We start from the raw sequence: 20,335 nt of genomic DNA, 5'->3' as shown, positions 1-20,335 counted from the left end.
AGTCTAAATGTGCATAAACGCTGTGCCACTTGCTCATCTCCATATAGCCCGCTGTCAGTATCAATCTTCTCGAACTTAAACAGATCAATAAAATGGTTATCAACACTTATCACTCCTTATCGGCCTAGATCCGATCAATAGTTATCTTCGGTTGTTATCAATAATATCGTACTGGATGCGACTCTTCCCAACAATTATGGACCATTGTCAATCTTATAGTCATCAATGCAACCCTTATCAACTTTATCTGTGCATGTAAACCTTATCAGAATTGCTCCGATCATATTAAGCCCATATCACTTAACAGCTCTCCATCCGCGTCGAACAATTATCAACCGCGATGAGGTCTGCTAACATCGCATCACTCCTTATCATCCTTATAAAACCGTCAACTACTTCTCTGTCAGTGTTACGTGACGAGAGCCGCATGGAGCCCTCAGAGGTCATGGCATTTCGGTCGTTGAAGGAATACCCCAGAAGAAAATGCATATCGCGACCACTGAGATACACTGATCACGTCAACTGTGCACGGGGCGTGCTTGGCATTAAATTTTTACGGAAGTGAGAATTTTTTTTATTTTTCCAATGCTTCAAGTTGGCTTTACATATGGTCCTAGAAAACGTTTTTATTGCGCCATCGCCAAATCTTTCAACAACGCCTTCGTTGAAACTGTTCTTCACTGACATTTGTTTTAGATCACCGGTAGAACACATTCGTATGACTAAGACATATTGACTTTCGGCAAGCAAGGGTGCCTTTTATGGTGTAATGTCAGTATGCAAAGTAATGCTTGGAGGTTTCTTTGCCTGTATGTGCCAAATAGGGCACGTGACCGGGCGGACTACTTTCGCTCATCGACCCAGCACTTATGCACTAATCGTGTATTGGTTGTCTCAGATGACTTCGCGTCTTTAGTGCACAGGGTCCGTCCTCTACATGGCAGCGCTATCATAGCAGTGTTGATGCTTTGAATGACTTGACATGTGATTACCAGTTTCATGATATAGAGGAACCACAAAAGGTCCCATTTCGCTACACACACTATCAGAGTACAACACATGATAGGCTTGATCGGATTTATATATGCTTACCTCTCTTTCCTAGACTATACGGTTATACTCTGCAGCTTGTGGTCTTCAGTGATCACAATGTGGTGTCACTGTGTTTTGGCAATTGCAATTTCAAAGTTTAGGGATGAGCTGGAAATGAGGAAAAAAATTTATCTTTTATACTCGCATGAGCGCTTTCTCAAGCGCGTCCCAGAAATTCTTATTGAAGTATCAAGCAGCAGTTCTCAATCTCTCTTTCTTCAGTGGAATATATTAAAGCAAACAGTTAAAATGATACCCGTTGAAGAAGCTTCTATGTTTTCTTTGGAGAAATAAGGAAAACAGATAGATTTGTGTCAATTGCTAGGCCAGCTACACGAAATTAAATGCCTACATCCTGGCAAGTACATTAAGACATGCACAAGGTGAAGGCGCTAATGCAGACAATATACATTGAGAGATACGGAGTTGCACTTGTCCGTACTCGTCGCTATTTGGAGCAAGTGCCTTGTAGTCGTTCGCTTGGTGATGACCGTCGGGATGATCTGACGAAGCAAACGCTCGAGATAGAGTATGCGGGAGCGTATGGTAATGACCAGGCTAGAACGACTAAAGCTTTTACTGATCACTATGATAATATTTGTTAATATCACAAATTAAATATTAGTAACTGTAAGAAAAAAATTGTTTCATTGCTGGCACTGCTCAGTCAAGAAAAATATGAATATGCTGATATGATGATGGAATTATGATATGATGATGAAATATGTGATATGGTGGATTATGATATGATTATCGAACCATTGCTTTGCTACCTGTAGGCAAAACTCTTGAGCCTGACGATTTCAGGGCAGAACTATATCGATGCTTTGACTCTTTGTTGGGTTTTTTCTGTTAAATGTATGTGAAAAAGCTTACAGAATTCGATACTTGCTCGCCACCCTGTATGACGGGCACACGTTACGTGTGCCAAAGAGCATTGATGCAACTGCAGAAAGTAGAGGAATATCGCCCCATATCACTTTAGAAACTGGATTATAAAATACTTACGAAGGTATTAGGTAGTCACGTTCAAGATATATTTAGATATGTGGTGGGAGACCACGAAACATATGAAATTAGGGGAGCATTATTCTAGACACATACCCACGTCGTGCGGTCTATACTAGACTGTGTACGAGAAAGTGTAGGACAGTTTGCAATAGTTCACGTTCATTTGGCAAAAGCATTTGAAAGTTGATCACTACTTCTTTCGTGTGTTAGAGCACATAAAAACTGGGCATCACTGTCTGTTATGTTATAGGGCAAAAAGGCTAATAGGTAATAATAGGCAAGGTTGTGCTTTGCCTACTCTTTTACTCGCTTTTTACTTGAACCGTCTCGCGCCCGAATACTGAAGCATCACTCCTTTCATGAGTTGAAATTGTTATCCAGTGACGTCCATGTATTTGCCTACGCAGATGACATAGCCCTCTTCTTCGGTGCTGGCAAGCAAAATGCAGGAGCTGCCCTTTTCATCAGAAAGCAGCTTTGTTAAGCGGCAGCAGTGAACTTCGAAAAGAGTTCAATGTTTTGGTTAGGTCTATGGTAAACAATTCCATCTCGTTTCGCAAGTAGTCAGAGCAGGCAATACTTCAAGTACGTAGGTGCACCCCTCTCTCAATGTCGCAACAGTAATGCTCACTTCTCAGTGGAAGTTTCAGAAATACAACGCAAGCTTAACAACTGGCCGAGCCGCAGCAGTCCATATTTAGCCGAGATGAAGCTTGCAATGCGTTTCTAGCAGCTGCCCTGCAAGTATAACACTGCTAGAGGCTTAGGTTGGAAGCTTTCCATGGCATGTTTGCTAACTTTGCCTAGAACTCACGTCTTGAGTTAATGCGACGTGATAACCTTTTTTTTCCTCTTCAGAGTGGGGTCATGGCCTCATTCGCCTTTTCGTAAGACAACTTGCATCGCATTTATTCTTCATTAGTGATATAAACCGTCCATTTATAAGGGAGATGTTACTTTATTGAACCAGTTACCTCCAATAAATAGCTATGTCGTCATGTGTCAGAGATGCTTCAAGAAGGTTCTAGAAGGCTTTCGCTTCTTGAAGGCTATCTTTACTATGGTTATATTTTGACTGCCTCTTGCCAAAAATTTTCTGCTGCACTGGGACACACTGATTCCTGTTTAACGTTATCGTGCGCCTTATTTGAGATGTTATTACGTAGATGTGCTTAGGTGTGTTCGTCGAATGTACATTCTTCTAGGGACCAAAACGTTTTTGTTTAAGTTTCATTGGACAACCTTCCCGTTAAAACATTGTTGGAAAAACTAGCTTTCCCACGCAATGGTGGACAAACTGCAGTTTGTGTCCTCATGTTGAAATGATTGACCACTGTTCAGTAGATTGTAAGGCTGCCGTTTCCGTCTGGGACATTGTGCAAAGAACGCTTAAGAAATATTTAGACATCACACCATACATAATTCGTTTCGTACCTTTTAAGGATCCCTGTGATGCACCATATGACATGTTCTTGTTACTTGGCCTATTTAGCCTTTGGCGCAGTAGAATCAGCGGCATGTACGCTGAACCACCGCGAAGCAGTCGGGCGCTTTTTCGGGAATATTCTGCTTACGTTCGTAGTGTGTACGCTGCACAAGAAACAACCTCGGACTGCATGTCTTTACTGGGCGCTTGCACGTGCTCGCCTCTCTTTGACGGTGTCTTTACTCACCTAAAATTTCTGTTGAGCTTTGTTAGTTTTTCGTTGAGAGAGTAAAGAGCACGGGACAGAGTGCTAACTAGTAACCAAATGCTTTATTTGCAGAGGCAGCATATCAAGACATCATTTAATGTGACAAAAACATAAAAAGAAGGGTAAGAAGGATAAGCGTCAGCCAAGAAGATGATCCATTTCTTTTGTTGAGAGCGTGAGGAACGCAGAACTGGCGCACGCGTCGGCACTTTTCAATATGCAACATGCTTCAAAGATTACACGAGCACGCTTTTCACTATAGCTGCCAATTATTTCGCAATCCTAAAGATCAGGGTGCATCCATACGTGTTACAGCGGCCAGCCAGATGACTGTACGGGTTTCCTTTTAGTGAGGCGGCATGCTCGCGCAGTGATCATTAACGCACATCCCCGTTTGCCCGATATAGCAACTTTTACAACGAAGCGGTATTTTATAGACGACCTGCGTTCTATAGTCAATAAAGCCGTGAACGTGATCCTTATAGCAGCTTTTTGCGCGCGACAGTATCCTCGTTATTGACTATTTTGCACAACCCGCTCAGTTTATTAGGGGAATTGCACACCACTCTCACTCCTGGCTTGGCTGCAATTTTCATCATGTTATGGGAAACACGGTGTACATAAGGAATGACGGCAAGCCTGAGTAGTGGTGAGGGAGCGAGCAATTTGTAGCGACACTCGTGTGCTTGTTTGGCAGCTGCAGAATCTGCCGTCAACTCATTCACGCCACAGTGCACGGGAGGATGGTGTCTGGCATGCTCGAGAGCTCGTGTCAATAAAGAAGTATGGAGAGACTGTAGTGGTGATCTGCCTTTGCGGCCTTATGGGCGTACGTCACGAAGGGAAGAACACGGTCCCAATTTGACTGGTCGTAAGCGATGTACGTTCCCAGCTTGTCGCACAACGCTGGATTAAGTATTTTTGTCAATGTGTTCGTTTCAGGATGGCGGGCAATGAGAGTTCAGTGAACAACCTGGCATTACTCTAGACCCGCTTTGACAACATCCGACTGAAAGTCACGTCTTTGGTTGCGACGCAGCTCACGTGGTGCACCAATCCCGTAGAGCGATGTTCTAAAATGAAGGGCACTTGAAAGGGTCTGAGGGCGAGCTCACTGGTGTGCATACATGGCAATAAGACCACGCTGAAATGCAGACAAACGGAAGCAACACAGGACTGCCAAGAAGGCAACGTAACTTGCCGATGCAGATGGCAACAGCGAAATCTCTGCGTATCGCGTGAGATGATCGATGACAACGATTATCCAGCAGTTGCTAGCCGGAGTGATGGGAAGCGGTCCGTACAAGTCAATGCCGACGCGGTCGCAATGTCACACAGGACAAGTCAACGACAGTGGAGGAGCGGTTGAATGGCGCTGGCAAGCGAGACAAGAACGGATATAGCGGCAAAAGTGGTACATCCCGCGCCAGTAGTAGTGGAGGCAAAGGCAGGTGTAGGTTTTTAATATTGCGGCATGTACGCACTGCGGGTCAGCGTGGATGGTTGTGCGTATGTCAAAGCCCATATGGCGGGTAATTACGACGAGCCACTTGCGTCCTTCGGAAAGATAGTTGCCACGGTATAACAAACCGTCACCAAGAATGAAGTAGAGCACATGACGGCGTACTTCTCCCTGAGACGGGACGCAGCGTGGGTTGAATCAACAAGTCAATAAGCGAAGTAAGTCAGGGGTCCTTCCTTTGCTTATGAAGCATGTCGGTGATGGCTAAGAAGGACACGTCGTAAAGATGAATATACGGGAGAACACCTTCACGTGAAAGAGGTGAGTAACAGAGAGCGTGCTCTTCAGAATGCTGGTGTGCCGCTCGGTAAATGACGCGAATGTCGTACTCGTGGAGCCAGAAAATACAACGGGCGAGTCTACCAGATAGATCTTTCAAGGAGGAAAGCCAACATAACGCATGATGATCTATAACCGCGTCGATAGGGTAGCCGTAATGGTAAGGGCGCAACTTTCCTAACGCCCGTATGATGGCTAGGCACTCTTTTTTCGTAATTGAATAGTTGGCTTCAGCTAGTGAGCGCACGGCTGGCGTAAGAAATGATTTACGGGTCAAATCGAGGTTTACGCTGGGCCACCACAGAATCGAGGGTGAGGCCACTAGCATCTGTGTGGATTTCAGCGGGACGAATGAGCCGAAATCTCGCAGGATCGGGGGTGACGTATTTTACAGGGATAGGCAGGCTAGTTGGTGGTCGATCAAGGAGGTGCCACAAGTAAATGGCGCAGTATGGCTAACGGACATCGTCGCATGCTGGTGGCCTTGCCGCAAGGCCGCGGCTGCTGCGGAGAAGCTCAGTCAAAGGGGCTACGTGGAGGCAAAGCTACGAATAAAATGACGAAAATAAGAGCAAACTCAAAGAAGCTGCCAAATTCTTTCATTTCGGTCAGTTCATGGAACTTGAAAACGGCACGCGGTTTTGTTGGATCTGGAAGGACGCGATCTTGGGAAAAGACATGGCCAAGGATAGGCAGCTTCCGGGCACAAAGGCAACATTTCCTTAAATTTAGTTGTAAGCCAGCGGAACTGAGGCAATAGCGGACAGCTTCTAGGCGTTCAAGGTGCATCTCGAAATCAAGCTATAAGATCACTAATATTGTCCATGTAATATAGGCACGTCTGCCATTCAAGGCCGCGGAGGATGCTATTAATTATGCGCTCAAAAGTGGCAGGTGTGTTGCAGAGCCTGAATGGCACCATATTCAATTTATAGAAGCCATCTGTAGTAACAAAGGCTGTTTTAGGGCGGTTGGCCTGAATCATCGGGACTTGCCAGTAGCCGGAACGAAGGTCTAGGGAAGAAAAGAATTCGGCACTTCGTAAGCAGTCCAAGGATTTATCTTTGCGACAAAGCGGATAGATGTCCTTGCGTCATCTGCAAGAATCAACACAGAATCTTATTTAGCCGTACTTTTTCTTTACTAGAACAACCGGGGATCACAATGGGTTATTTGAGGGCTGAATGGCGCCGCGTTTGAGCATGTCGTCAATTTGTCCTGCGATGATGCGGCACTCAGGGTCTGACACACGATATGGATGCTGACGTAAGGGAGCTTGGAGACAAGTGTCGATGTAGTGAGCTATGGTTCTAATACGGCCAAAAGAAGGTTGTAGGTAATCGAAGCGGGCGCGTAAGCGTTCAGGTAAGGAGATATGCTGTGCACACTGCTGCTGGACGCCAAGGCAACTGCAAAGGGCGCCGTAAGGATGCTCGAGTGGGTAGAACAGAAGTATCAATGTCGCCAATCTGAACAGATTACGGTGGATATGGAACGACGTATGTAGAAAAGAGATCAAGCTCGTCAACACTGCCAAGCCACTCTCATCACAGTAAAGTGGAGGGGCAGGCAACCGGATTGCAAACATAGATGTATGGCGAAAGGAACCAGAAAGAACTTGTGGCGGACAGTGGTTTCAGAAGGACTAAAATTACGATTCAGCCAGTGGGGACGTCACAAGAAAGAGGTACCAGAGCGGATGTAAAGGGAATAACGCAGTGTCAGCGGGAACTTTTGCAGGCAGAGGCGGCGAGTCGACGAGAGGTCACAGAACGGCGAAAACTGAACTTCAGCGTGAGCACAGTCGCTGACGGCGTCCTGAGCGGAAAGGAAGTCTCAGCCCAGTATTACGCTTTGGGATTATTGCAAAAGCACACAATAATTTCGATGGTGTACAAAATATATTGAATAAAGCCGGTAAAGACCGGATTTTTCGCCCCATCCCATTGTTCAGTGTCAAGTCAGAAAGCGGCGTTGTTGCTCTTCCGAGTTAATGGTAAAGTTTTGGGTCATTGCAAACACTGCTGCTCCCGTATCAACAAGGGCTAGAACAGGCACACGTTCGACGCAGACGGCAACAGCATTGGAGGAGTACAAACGAGGTTTTTAAAAGTTTGAAAGCTGCGCAGTTCTTGCCCCCGGAACTACACCTTCTAGTTTTCCTCGGGGACAGGCTGAGGCCGTCGCAATGTTGATGAAAGGGAATGGGGACGTCGTGAAGGTGACTGGTGAGTATTGAAGTTCCGACGAGTGGAAGAGAAGGAGTCAGCAGGAGGATTATGGGAACGATTCTGAGGTGTCGATGCAAAACCATAGTTATTTGGTCGTCTGTCTCCATGCGAGAGAAATCCATGCCGGTGGCAAAACTGCGCTACGTGGCCTGGGATACTGCACCTGTAGCATATGCGGTGGGGGTCAGGAATGTGCAATGGGTTTGAAAAACGAGGCGCCGGTCGTGAGACAGGAAGAGCTGCCTGGTGCACAGGTTGAGGTGACGCAACAAAGGTGCCTGTTGGCACGTGAGGGTTGGCGATGGGTAGAGGCTGAGTTGTGAGTACGGCTTCGGCATAGGTACGCGGAGGCAGAGACATGACAGCGAAACTTGCGTAGTTAAGCGTAACCGTCACCGGTAGCACAGGGGCTGCGGGCAGCACCTAAGAAACTTGCTCGAGAATGACCCGCTGTATTGAGGGCGGCAGCATATATGGGGCAGCACCAAGCATACAAGGCGGAAGGGACCACTGGCGCGCAACGTCCACGCGTACGAACTGCTCAATTTCGTTATGTAACACGGAGTGGTCTCCCGCAAGGCCAGCAGTTAAAGCCGAACTATGTTTTTCGGGCGAACAGGCATGGCGAATGGAGTCGCATTGCTTCCGCAACTCGTGATAGCTTTGACAGAGTTGAATAACGTTGGCTACTGTTTGCTGGTTTTTAGCTACAACCATATGAAAAAGATCGTTGGTGACACCGGTCAATATGTGTTTGACCTTGTCGGTCTCTGTCATGGATGGCTTGACATTCTTGAAACGGCCGATGACACCTTCAGTGTAGCTCGCGTAGGTCTCGCCATGTTATGCAGCTTGCCATCGCAAGCGCTCTTCGGCAGGCAAGTTGGGAATGGGTGGAGGAGCGAATAGCTTCACGAGTTTCGTTCTGAAGGTGAACCAGGGGGTAAGGTCAGTGAAGTGGCTGCGGAGCCACTGAATAGCGAGCTAAATCAAGAAAAATACAACATTATTGAGCTTATGCACGTCGTTCCGTTTGTTGTGCTTGCTTACTCGGTCTTATGAATGAGGCCAATCCTTCACGTCCTGGTCGCCGGCTCCGCTAAAGAATAAGAAAGCAGGGTTGCGTTGCTGAACGGTGCCGGAACAGACCACAGACGGAGGCTGGGAACCAAGCGGTTGCACTTAGAACGTAGCCATCACAAAAACAGGTAGCAAGGTCCGGATGCAGACATTCATGGTTCGTGAGAACGAGCAACCTCTACCAGATATAATAGGGCGTTTTTAATCTGTACTCCCATTCGAAAGCAGACGCAGCCATAGAAAGCCAGCCGGCAATGGCAAGGAACAGCGTAAAAGCCTCGAATTTCTCAATGATCGTGTTCTCGCATGAGCATCGCACTCTGCTCACCAGCCTAGAACCAGCGAACAGCCCGAGCTCTCTTGCAAATCACATCACGGGTCGTCGTCCTCGTCTCCGAGCTGCTATCGGAAACACGAGGTGCATCTGCTCCATTACATCGGCCGCGGGTGTGAAATAGAGCCACCCTGGCGACTGTGGGAGTAGAGAAGACAAGGGGCTCGAAATAAGGCTTCAGCCGGCTAACACGAACTGTCTTCCGACCTCGGCAACGAAGGTCCGCCGATGGTGTGACGGGCTCAATGATATAGTTCCCAGGGGAGGAGGCGTCGATGATCCGGTACGGACCGTGGTACCGCTCAAGTAGTTTAGAAGAAAGGCCAGACATGCGAGGTGGTATCCATTGCCACTCAAGGGAACCAGCAGGGAGTGTGGGCGTGGCCTCATAGCTATCGCGTCTTGTCTTCTGTCGCTCCTGATCCTCGCTTGTCAACGAGCAAGCCAGCTGGTGGCAATATCCGGCGTATCGAGCGACTTCTGAAATAGTTGTGCACTCGGAAGCGTTAGGCCGTTAGGGCAGGAGGGAATCCAGAGGACACGAAGGCTCACCCCCACACAAGAGAAAAAAAAGGTGAAAACCGGTGGTCGCTTGTGTCGCGGTGTTATAGGCGAAAGTAACAAAGGGGAGTACAGTGTCCCAATTGGTGTGGTCGTACGAGACGTACAACCTCAACGTGTCAACCGGTGTTCGGTTGAAGCGCTCCGTGAGACCATTCGTTTGGGGGTGATACGCGGTCCACTTCCGCTGAATGATCTGGCACTCGCGAAGGAGGTATTGCATCGCTTCTGTCAAAAAGACACGACCCCTATCGCTGAGTACTTCTCGAGGAGCACCGTGACGAAGGACGAAGCTGCGAAGAATGAACATCGCAGCGTCGCGCGCGGTCACCGCCGGAAGAGCCGCGGTCTCGTTGTAGCGCGTGAGGGGAACGGCGCCAGCAATAATCCAGCGGTTTCCACATCCACTACGTGGGAGCGGGCCACAGAGGTCGATGCGTCCGCGGTCGAACAGTCGAGAAAGGCACGGTAGCGGCTGTAGTGAGCCAGTAGGGCACAATGGAAGAGGTTTGCTTTGTTGGCAGGCGGTGCATTATCGAACATAATGCTGCGCAAACCGATACATTCCATTTCAGTAATATTGTTGACGCAGCCTTGTGAAGGGTTTTAGGGCGCCGGCGTGGGCGCTTTGAGGGTCAGCATGGAAGTACGCGTACACATTGGAGCGCATGTGACAAGTGATAGCCAGAAGCCATTTCCAACCCTCAGGCATATAGTTGCGGTGGTAGAGGATGTTGGTTCACCCAGAAAAGTGGGCTGCTTGACGTCGTAGCGTTCGCGTTGAAGAAACGACCGATGGAGCAGCAATGTAGTCGAGCTGCAGGGCAATCGATGAGTCATTCCGTTTCTCAGGGAGTATGTCAATAGCGGTCAGTAGTGACGGGTCTGCGGTCGGAGAAGCAACGGAAAGAGAAGCCACATCAGGTGTCATCGGCGAGTGAGACGGCGCGTCAGCGTCGCAATGCTTTCGACCAGAGTGGTATAGGACACCATAGTCAAGTTCCTGCAGGCGAAGCGCCCTATGGCCGATGCGACCCGACGGGTCTTTCAAGGAGGAGAGCCAATAAAGGGCGTGATGGTCAGTGATGATGCTGAAAGGACGGTCATAGATATAAGAACGAAACATGTCCAATGCACCCATGCTGGCTAAGCATTCCTTCTCTGTAACGGTGTAATTCATCTCAGCTTTTTAAGGGTGCGGTTGGCATAAGCCACGACGTATTCATTCGTGGCTTTCAGTTGGGCCAAGACCGCAATAAGGCCGGCACCACTGGTGTTGGTGTGAACCTCTGTCGGCGCAGTTCAGTCGTGATGGCGAAGAATCGGCGGTGAAGTCAGAAATTCGCGTAACATGTCAAAGGCTTCATCAAATACTGACGACCACTCAGAAATGCGTTTGTTGTGGTAAGCAGCTTCGTCAAGGGTGCGATAATAAAGGCGAAGTTCCGCACGAAGCGTCGAAAATATTAGCACAGGCTTATGAAATCTCACAGAACCTTGAAATATCTGGGCTTCGGAAACGCGGCGACTGCGCGAAGCTTGTCGGGATCATGATGGAGACAACGTGACCAAAGATAGTTAATGTTCGGGCAGTGAAACGGCACTTATTGAGGTTTAGCCGTAGACCAGCTGAAGTGAGACAGGTCAGGATGTCATGCAGATGGGCGAGATGTGTCGAAAACTCCTGTCAGAAAACAACTGTGTCATGCAGGTAACATAAACAAGTCTTCCACTTGGGTCCATGAAAGATGGCATCAATCATGTGCTCGAAGGTAGCAGGTGTAATGCAAAACCCCAAAGGCATAACGTTAAACTCGGACAGGCCATCGGGAGTGATGAAAGCTGTCTTCGGGTGGTCAGCCTCAGCCATGACAACCTGCCAATTGTGAGATCAGAGCTCTAAGGACGACAGGTATTCGGCACCTTGCAGATAGTCAAGAGTACCGTCGAAGCGAGGCAGTGGGCTGACGTCTTTTCTTGCAACCCTGTTTAGGCAGCGATAATCTATACAAAACCGAATGGTGCCATCTTTTTTTCGCACTAGAACGACAGGTGACCACCAAAGGCTTTGAGAAGGCTGAATGACGCCGCACTGCAGCATGTCGTCCACTTGTTCCGTGATAAATCGGCGCTCTTCTGCTGAAACGCGATACACACGCTGTCCCAAGGGGGCATGGGAACCGGAGTCGATAGTATAAGAGACACTTGTCGTGCGACCCAAGGATGGTTCGTTGCAGTCGAACGAAGAAACGAACTCGTTCAGTAGAGTTAGAAGTTGAGTGCGATGAGACGGCTAGAGGTCTGCGGCGATGGCGTTGTCAAAAATACCTGAAGGCAGTGTTGATGAGACGGAAGTTATGGCGTTCAGATTTAAACGGGTGGTGCCATCATCAGCGTCAAGGTCTTCAATACATGTGACAGCTTGCGCAAATCCTAAGGTCTTACGACGCAGTATGGTCAATAGATACCTGTGCGGATTACAGATGATATCAAAACGTACCCAGACCTAACAGTAAGGACAGCGAACGGGAGAAATAAGTTCTTGCGGTGAGCAAGCTTGTCAGATGGCATAAACGCCGCAGTTGAGTCTGGCGTGGCAGTACACGACAAGGTCGCGTGCACCGACGCCTCCGGAGGCAGATCAATATTGTCATCAACGAAGACTTTGTGAATGCATTGAGGTCGGCGCCTAACGATGAGGAGTTACATAGCGGTGAAAGGCAACTTGCGCGCGAGAACAATGGATGATGGCACTATGACGTGACACGAATTTCAGGTCCATGATTCTTGAACCATAGATTTGTGACGTCAGCAAGGTAAAATATGACGTTATTCAGTTTAGATTGGTCGTCCCACTTATTGTGAGCGCTTATACGTTCTTAGGAGGACAACCAGACTTCGACGTCAAGTTCTCCGGTCCAGCAAAAGATGTCTGAGTCGGGCTGACGGAGAACACCGGCGCAAGTGACAGGGGAGGCCATGGGTGCAGTCGGTGCGTAGGTCGCATCAGTCATGGTGACAGTGGGCAACGTATGATTGCGAAGCTCCAAGGGTGACTTGAGGGATTCCAGCAATCTCCACCAAATGTAATGATGTTAAATTAAAAGTAAGAAGCAGCAGATAAACAGCAGCCTAGCAGCAGTGAACAGGCCGAGCTCTCTGGCGGATGATGATGATGATGTCCTTGATGAGTTTGGCGCTTGCTAATAACAGCATGGGTCGTCGTCGTCGTCTCCGAGCTTCTATCAGAAACACGAGGCGCGTCGCTTCTGTTTCATTAGAATGTCTCTGTCTCTCTGTCTATATATATGTATATATAAAATATACATATATATATATATATATATATATATATATATATATATATATATATATATATATATATGTAGTCACGTAGTCATCAAAAACCTGATCTGCCGATCAAGTGCATCGGCTATTTACACGAGCCATTGAACGGTCCAGATTATTCGCTGGTGCTTGCGTGTCTTCCAGCAAGTTCTACACCATTTGCGTTGCCCATACATGCAATCACATTACACATGGCTCGGTCACAACCGGCAGCGGATAGCACCATCGGTATGACTCAGAAACTTCCCATGCATGCATGCGCGTTCAGCGCTGAGCGATAACCAAAGCATTCACCCGAAAAAGGTAAACAGGTCCACGCGTCAACACACACACACACACACACACACACACACACACATATATATATATATATATATATATATATATATATATATATATATATGGTGGTCTCTCTGAATGTAACAAATGTTAAAACGACAGAGTGTGCTAGCGGGCTGAGGCAAACTCAGTGATGTAGGGAACCGCGCGGCCTAGTGTGCGGCATTTTCTCGTTTCCGTAGGGCCGATACGATTGCACATTGCTTTAAATATGGCCGACCGATGGAGCTTACCTAAGAAAGCCTGCGAAATACGACAAGCGCATAATAGCGCCACTATTTCAATGTCCGGAGATGACAGATCGAGAAACAAAATCCGCTAGCAATTGCTGACGCATCGTGAAAAGGAAACCTGCGCCACGTCTGTAGGAAGCAATCGCTTGCCCACGTGGACCCTGCACCAAACCACACGTGGCGTGACGTGCGCGTGGCCATGCCGCCCACTTGCACCGTCAGGAGCGCAAGAAGCGGGCGCGGTGAGTGCGTGCGATAGCACCACTTGGGCGGCATGGCAACGCGCGTTTCTAGCGCGAAAAAAGATCCGTGCGGGCTTGGCTTTAATTGCGAGTAATCGAAGCTCGAAAAGAAACGAGAAACTCAAACATAAAGGGATACGATAACAGTTCGACACCATTGGTGGCAGCTTTGGCGTTGCTGCACCTTTGATACGCTGTCATTGTCTACGCGCAGCGGCTACACTCTAATCTTGGTAACCTATAAGTATACCTAGAAACATGAGTAACGAATAAAATAACGGTTACTTCGCCCGTCCTTTTGATGTTTTCATTATATTGCTCATGCTAAGGGTTACAATGACGAAACTGAGTGAGACGGGTGCTACTTATTAGTTACATTGATCTGCTGCCAGCATGTAACCTCTATATTGTAACCTGTAGAATTTTAGTAACCTTTAACCGAGACCCCACGGAAACATTAAATAGGGAGGGGAAGTTCGCAATTTACACATTAACAAAGCGCAGGATAAGTTACCTGCGTGCACACATGGTTGATCCATTGGATAAGCACTTGTACGGGTGTTCAGTCACAAATTTAGAGTGAGAGCAAATTACTCATTGAGCCGGCAGAGCCGCATATCGGAAGTAGGCCGCGGGAAAAGAACGTTCTGCAAGAATAATGACGATTCTTGCAGGAAGTACAACCATCGACTGAGCAAGTACTATTACAATTAGCGCTTTTCACAGACCCTACATATGTCCTGCAGAAATCTGTCTCGTTGCCTACACATGCCGCCGCAAGGGTTTTTGTTGTTTCTTATGGGTCTCACATTCACGGATTGGGGAGCCCTTTTGACATACGGTTAGCTTATACCATGATAAAATAATGCTCCTCTGGCACTTCTGCCTTCTTCATGAGGGGAGAAAAAAGAAGCATTGTTATTATTATTATATGGTAAGAACCTGGAAGGGTCTTTTGCCGTGTTTACGCAGTGCGAATTTGGTTGGGTGCATTCATGGAGCAAGCTCAATCGCAGACTGATGTACGAACATTTTCCTCATATTACAGCCGTCCAGCGCAATGCGTCGTTGCCTAGAAAGCGTCCAAAAAATTTAGTGAGTGTTGCCCCAACGGAAGATATATTAAGTGAGCATTTTGCAAACAATCTTTGCAGCTGAGGTGCGAATTCGGAGCAAACGAAATGCAATCATTAGAACGCTTGGCACGCTTCTCCCATTATTTTTATGCACTCAGCAACGGTACGAGTCAACGTCTGCAACACGCCACATTTCCCTATATTGTACAGCAGCAACACGGTTGATGCAAGGCGCCAATGCATGTCAGCGCAGCAAACCCAGCACGGAAAAGCCGCATACAGCCGCTCCATTACCACGGAGTCGTGTAGACGGATGAAAAGTACAGTTGGCTGAAGTTCTACCACCATAATAGCTATGAAGAATAATTCTGTTCAATGCAGCAGCGTTGTTTCCAAGAGCGCACTATATCCATAAGTTTGTGTTTTTGTTTTACCCTCAACGAACCTGTTTTCGTTTGAATATGTGCAGCCGGATCACAATGTCCGAATCGTGCTTCAGATACTGTACTTCAGTACAGAAGCAGCGGCCATGTTTTTATGTCATCTCTCCGCGTTTCCATATATAGCTTTAGCATTGCATGACGGCGTGCATGACGGGAAGTAGTTGCAAACATGGCGTTGTGAGCTGTGTATGTGTGTTTTGTTGCTGGTTTGGGCGCCAATTTTGTCAGTGGCAATGGCAGTGACGAACAGAGACTTTGTTTGGGATAATGCGCGGCCGCTGCAAAGAGCCATTTTGTGACTGTGAGCACTTCAGTGTCCTCATTTCGGCGAACATTCGCTGTGACTACTGCGACCACAGCCCCGGATCGCATGGGAAAACAGACAAACTTGGTAAGTATTCTTGCTTTGTACTGGTTTGTCTGTATTCAGCATATAGCTAGGCTGCAGCTTTTCTTTCATTATTGGTCAGGGAAGTGCAAAAACAAAAAGAGAGAAAGCAGAGGGGTAAGCAGCGATTTGCGCGGAAATGCACCCGTGTTTCTTCCAGGCTCGAAAACGACCCTTTAGGGCTCGTCCACGTTACCGGCACTGCAGGCCGCCGCGCGCCGTTCGCGGGCCGCCGTTCGACGGCGGGTTTCCTCGCGAACGGCGAGATTTACTTGCCGTTGATAGGATGTGATCATATGATGTTACCGGGACCCATTTGTGTCGCATCCGTACAGTGAAGTAGCGACCGTGGAGTGGTCGTTCTGGCAACGTCGGCAGCCTTACCGCCGCTCATCGCTCGGCGGCGCCGATGTCGTCGCTAGGCCTTTTCCGGTTCGCGTCGAAGCGAAGGCTTATGGCGCTTCGGAATGAATCACCGATGCTCACAAGCCGCAATATTTCATACCGTTGCTGTCGTTCTTCGCAATAGTTATACACAATGCAGAAAATACGCTAATATTAGCGGCGCCGTCGGCAGTGATGCGAGCACAGCCGCGCCCGTCGTCTGCCGTCGGGAGCCGTGCAATGCAGCTGAGCTGGACAGGTATCCGTGCTCTCGTTCGTGTTTAACGTTTTACAGTGGATATTGTTTTGCGTGAAGTGGTGCGAACTTTTAAGAGAACAACGCAGGGGAACTTGCTCAACCTACACTAGGCTACGGATGCGAGTTTTGAGCGTTAGTTGTTTTCAGTGAGTTAGGAAATCCAAACTACTAAGGCAGAGTCAATGCATGTTGACTGTGAGTAACACACCTGCCCGGTTTAGTAGTGCCAGCTTTCCTAGCTGACTTCTCTCCTTTTGCCCTTGTTCATACATCTCTTTGTTTTATTATGTGGGAAAATGCGACATGCATGCCGTGCTCTAAACTACATAAATAAATTTCGGGCAGTGGTTTATGTCATCTTTAATTTCTTTTCATAGATGGCATTGCCAGCTGATGAGCTCCAAGTAACAGCACCTCACATTTACTGCGCTCCTGACAAGACATGTATTTTTGCTGGCAGCCAAGCCGAAGTCATCACTGTCTCCACGTCTGGAATACAACGGGTACTTATTTTTTGCCTTTTGGCATATTATGTTAAGAATCTAGAATATCCATTTGCATTTCACCAAATACTTGCTTTCGTGCAAAAAGTTGTGCTGCCAGGAGACAAGCTAGTGAAAGGACTGCTTTCTACCAGTCTGAAACGTCTCTTTGCGCTCCTAAGCAGTAAAAATGTAATCGAGGGAGCAGTGCTGTTCGCGCTGCTTTCCATGTTTTTCACCAACTCTGAAGTGAAAGAAAAAAACAGCATAGTGTGGGATTTACTTCAATGCGGTTGGTTAGCTCCAAAGGTGGGAGAGGCTTACACCATAAGCAGCTGCTTTTTTTCACGTGATACATTGTTTACTTCTAGTCACAAGCAGTGAATTTATTTGTTCCAGTAATCTGTTCCTCTCCCTTGTGGTGAAGGATGGTTAATTTTATTTCATTTGTGTATTCATAGGCCTCAGAATTTCTTATAAACATAGCTTAAGCATTTAATTCACCCACGTAGATGGATGTTTTGCAAGATGTAATGCACTCTATTTGCCCTTCGCTCAGTGAGCAGATCGGTACATATCTCTGTGCCTGTGCAGAAATCTAGTATTTCAGTTATTAAGTAGCATCAATTCTGATGTTTGTCATTTCACACAGTTGTGCTTCAATTACTGTATATGGGAGGTCTCATGGATGGTATTTTTCTATTAGACCTTGTTGAACAAAAAACTTGTAATAAAGAATTTCGTACCTGAGAGTACTCCAACATATTTTTCGAGAACATTCACAGAATATTAAACGGAACAGCTTATTAGAAAGGCTAGGTGCATAGTTCGGAAGTGAAATAATGACATAGCTTCAACTACATTAAAACAACACCTTGTCACGATATTGTTGCCAGCAGCGCTTTGCAGTATGCTTTTGCTCACCTGAACTGAATTATTATGGCCAATCTACAATACTCATGCATATGTTGCTTCCCCAAGTGTTTTCCTTCATTGAGTTTACTTCAAGTAATTTTGTGCCTTTGGAAGATGGATTTTTAAGAAATAGTGGCTTTTCTGCACAAGTCTGTAACACTCTAGGAACTGAAGGTATTTTTGGCTTCCACATATTTTAGAGGGACATTACCTTAGAGGCAGTATATGTTAGAAACTTACAGCTGAGTTACATCAGCAGTCAAGCAGGAACTGTCCCCCACAGGCTATGTTAAATTTAGGGGTTACTTCGGCTATTTATTCAGATGTCTTTATTGTGATTGCGCTGTATTGTTATAGCTAACCTATAAAATCTATAATGGCGTCATGATTCAAAATGTTCTCCATCTCGAATGGGGCCAACATTGTGATGCCTGTCAGTTGCCTCTGATTTCTTTTCGCCACAGATGGTCATGTAGAAGTTTGAATTATGGGACTGAAAGAAAAATGTTTGGGTCGATACCAATCCGAGCAAATTACATGCTCTCTTTAAAGCTTTAATGAAATACATTGACAGTGAAAGTCTCTTCTTTTATAGTCCCACAATTTAAACACCAGCATAACCATAATCTGAGGTGAGAAGATAGCCAGCTGGCAGGCATGAAAATATCGCCCCAATTCGAGATGGCAATATCTTGTAGTGGAACAGTGCAAATTTTCTAGTTTGGCTATAAAAATAGAATGCAATCAAGAAGAAAATATCCGTATAAGTTACTGAAGTAACCCGTAAATTTAACACATCCTTTAGAGGTTACATTTGCTTTTAGAAAATAAAGCACTACAGCGTAACCTCTAAAGCTGCATATTTTTCAAGGGTAACAATGTACCTTTTATTTTATATTGGTTACAATGTACCTTGTAATATAATGGTTACAACGTACCTTATATTTTGTATTATTTACAATGTAACTTATAATATATTAGAGACAATGTACCTTATAAATGCGAATTTGTGCACCTATACTAAGGGTTACCCAGCTAAGGGTGTAGTCCTGCTTTTGCGCATTGTCGAACAGAAAAGACAATGGTCGCGCTGTTGAGTCTTATAACTTACAGTGAACGGAATATGTGGATATCGCTCCTGGCAGATGTCGATTGCGTCACACAGGCTTCGCAAGAACTGCAAGGCACAAGACACATATATAGACACATGGCTTTCAAGAAAACTAGCATTTTATTATGTAGCTGACATGATAACTTTTAAACCAACATGAAAGGTTTTTGACCCCCCAATAAGGTGTGTTTTATTTTTTCCCCTTGAGCGTTTAAGCGAGGTACGTGACTTCTGACTTTAGGGCATCTTTAGGGTTACAAAACTCCCAATTAGGAGGTTTTGCAGAAGCGCGTCATTATCATTTTTCTGGATTGTCATACCATTACTGATAACAGTAGCCGATATAAAGATCAACGCCAAGAAAATGTGCCCTCTCACAGATTCAGTTCTTTAATGATGCAGAGCTTGAGGCCATGGGTGAATCATATGTGTGGAGAGCGACATGGAGGTTATGGTGCAGAGGCTTTTTTTTTTTTCGTCATGGTTTACATCAGCCCTGCCTCTCGTTTTCCCGTATGTTGCCAGAAGTGGATATGTTACCAGATGCCTTGCATTACCAAGTGCATTCTGACAGGCTTCAGACCCTACCTATTCCTAAGTGGAGCTTGGAAGGTCCGATCGCCAATCGCTTGGGTGAGATTGCATTGTGTACGAGCTCCTGTAGGAAAAGGACTCTCCCCCTCCTAACATGCAATGCTTGCAGTGAACGTGCCTATGTCCTCTATATCATGTGTTTTGTTTTTGATTTTAATAATACAATTGTGAAAATTCAAGATACCAGCAAAAAAAAGAAATAAATAAAACAAGGAAAATTCCATTGTGCTGGACTAGTCAAGCTAACTTCATGCATCAACGGGCATTTTCAATTCGTTTGTTTGGCCAGGTGGAGGTTACGGCTTAGCAACACTGTTTTGCATAAGCGGCGGCTTTTCACACGCCTCTTTATTGTGACCTGTTTATGCCAAATGGGAAAAAATATTTCATACGGGAAACTGCCGTAGCCATAAAGAATAATAATGGGGACAATGCTGTCGTCCTTGGTTGAGTCATGTTATTGGCGGAGGGTACAAAGACAACCATCCTTTCCAAACTGCCGCGGGCTAACGACAAATACATCGCAAAATATCGCCGAGGATGCCATAAAACTGCTTTGTCATCACATTATTGTAAGAACTGATGCCTACAAGTAGTCTAACTAACCGATTATGCTCAATAAAGTAGTTCCTCGATGTCCGCTATTTCAGGCTGTAACGAGCGTGAAATTTAGCTGGACGTTCTCATCATCATCCACATCTTCAGCCGAGTTTTGAG

The 20,335-nt window shown here is 46.4% G+C and overlaps 1 protein-coding gene across 3 annotated transcripts in view; it reads right to left on the bottom strand.

Moving 5' to 3' along the window:
- Positions 1–20,335, bottom strand: part of LOC135897865 (uncharacterized) — a 153,192-nt gene that overhangs the window by 68,919 nt on the left and 63,938 nt on the right. For all 3 annotated transcript variants that reach the window (XM_070532785.1, XM_065426558.1, XM_070532786.1), the window contains exon 3: positions 19,025–19,090. In XM_070532785.1, the coding sequence (XP_070388886.1) occupies positions 19,025–19,090 (66 nt within the window). The remainder of the gene's footprint in view (positions 1–19,024; positions 19,091–20,335) is intronic.

Source organism: Dermacentor albipictus, chromosome 2 (genome assembly GCF_038994185.2).
Source record: "Dermacentor albipictus isolate Rhodes 1998 colony chromosome 2, USDA_Dalb.pri_finalv2, whole genome shotgun sequence".
Classification (NCBI taxonomy): Eukaryota; Metazoa; Arthropoda; class Arachnida; order Ixodida; family Ixodidae; genus Dermacentor; species Dermacentor albipictus.
This window is presented reverse-complemented; position numbering and strand designations above follow the sequence as displayed.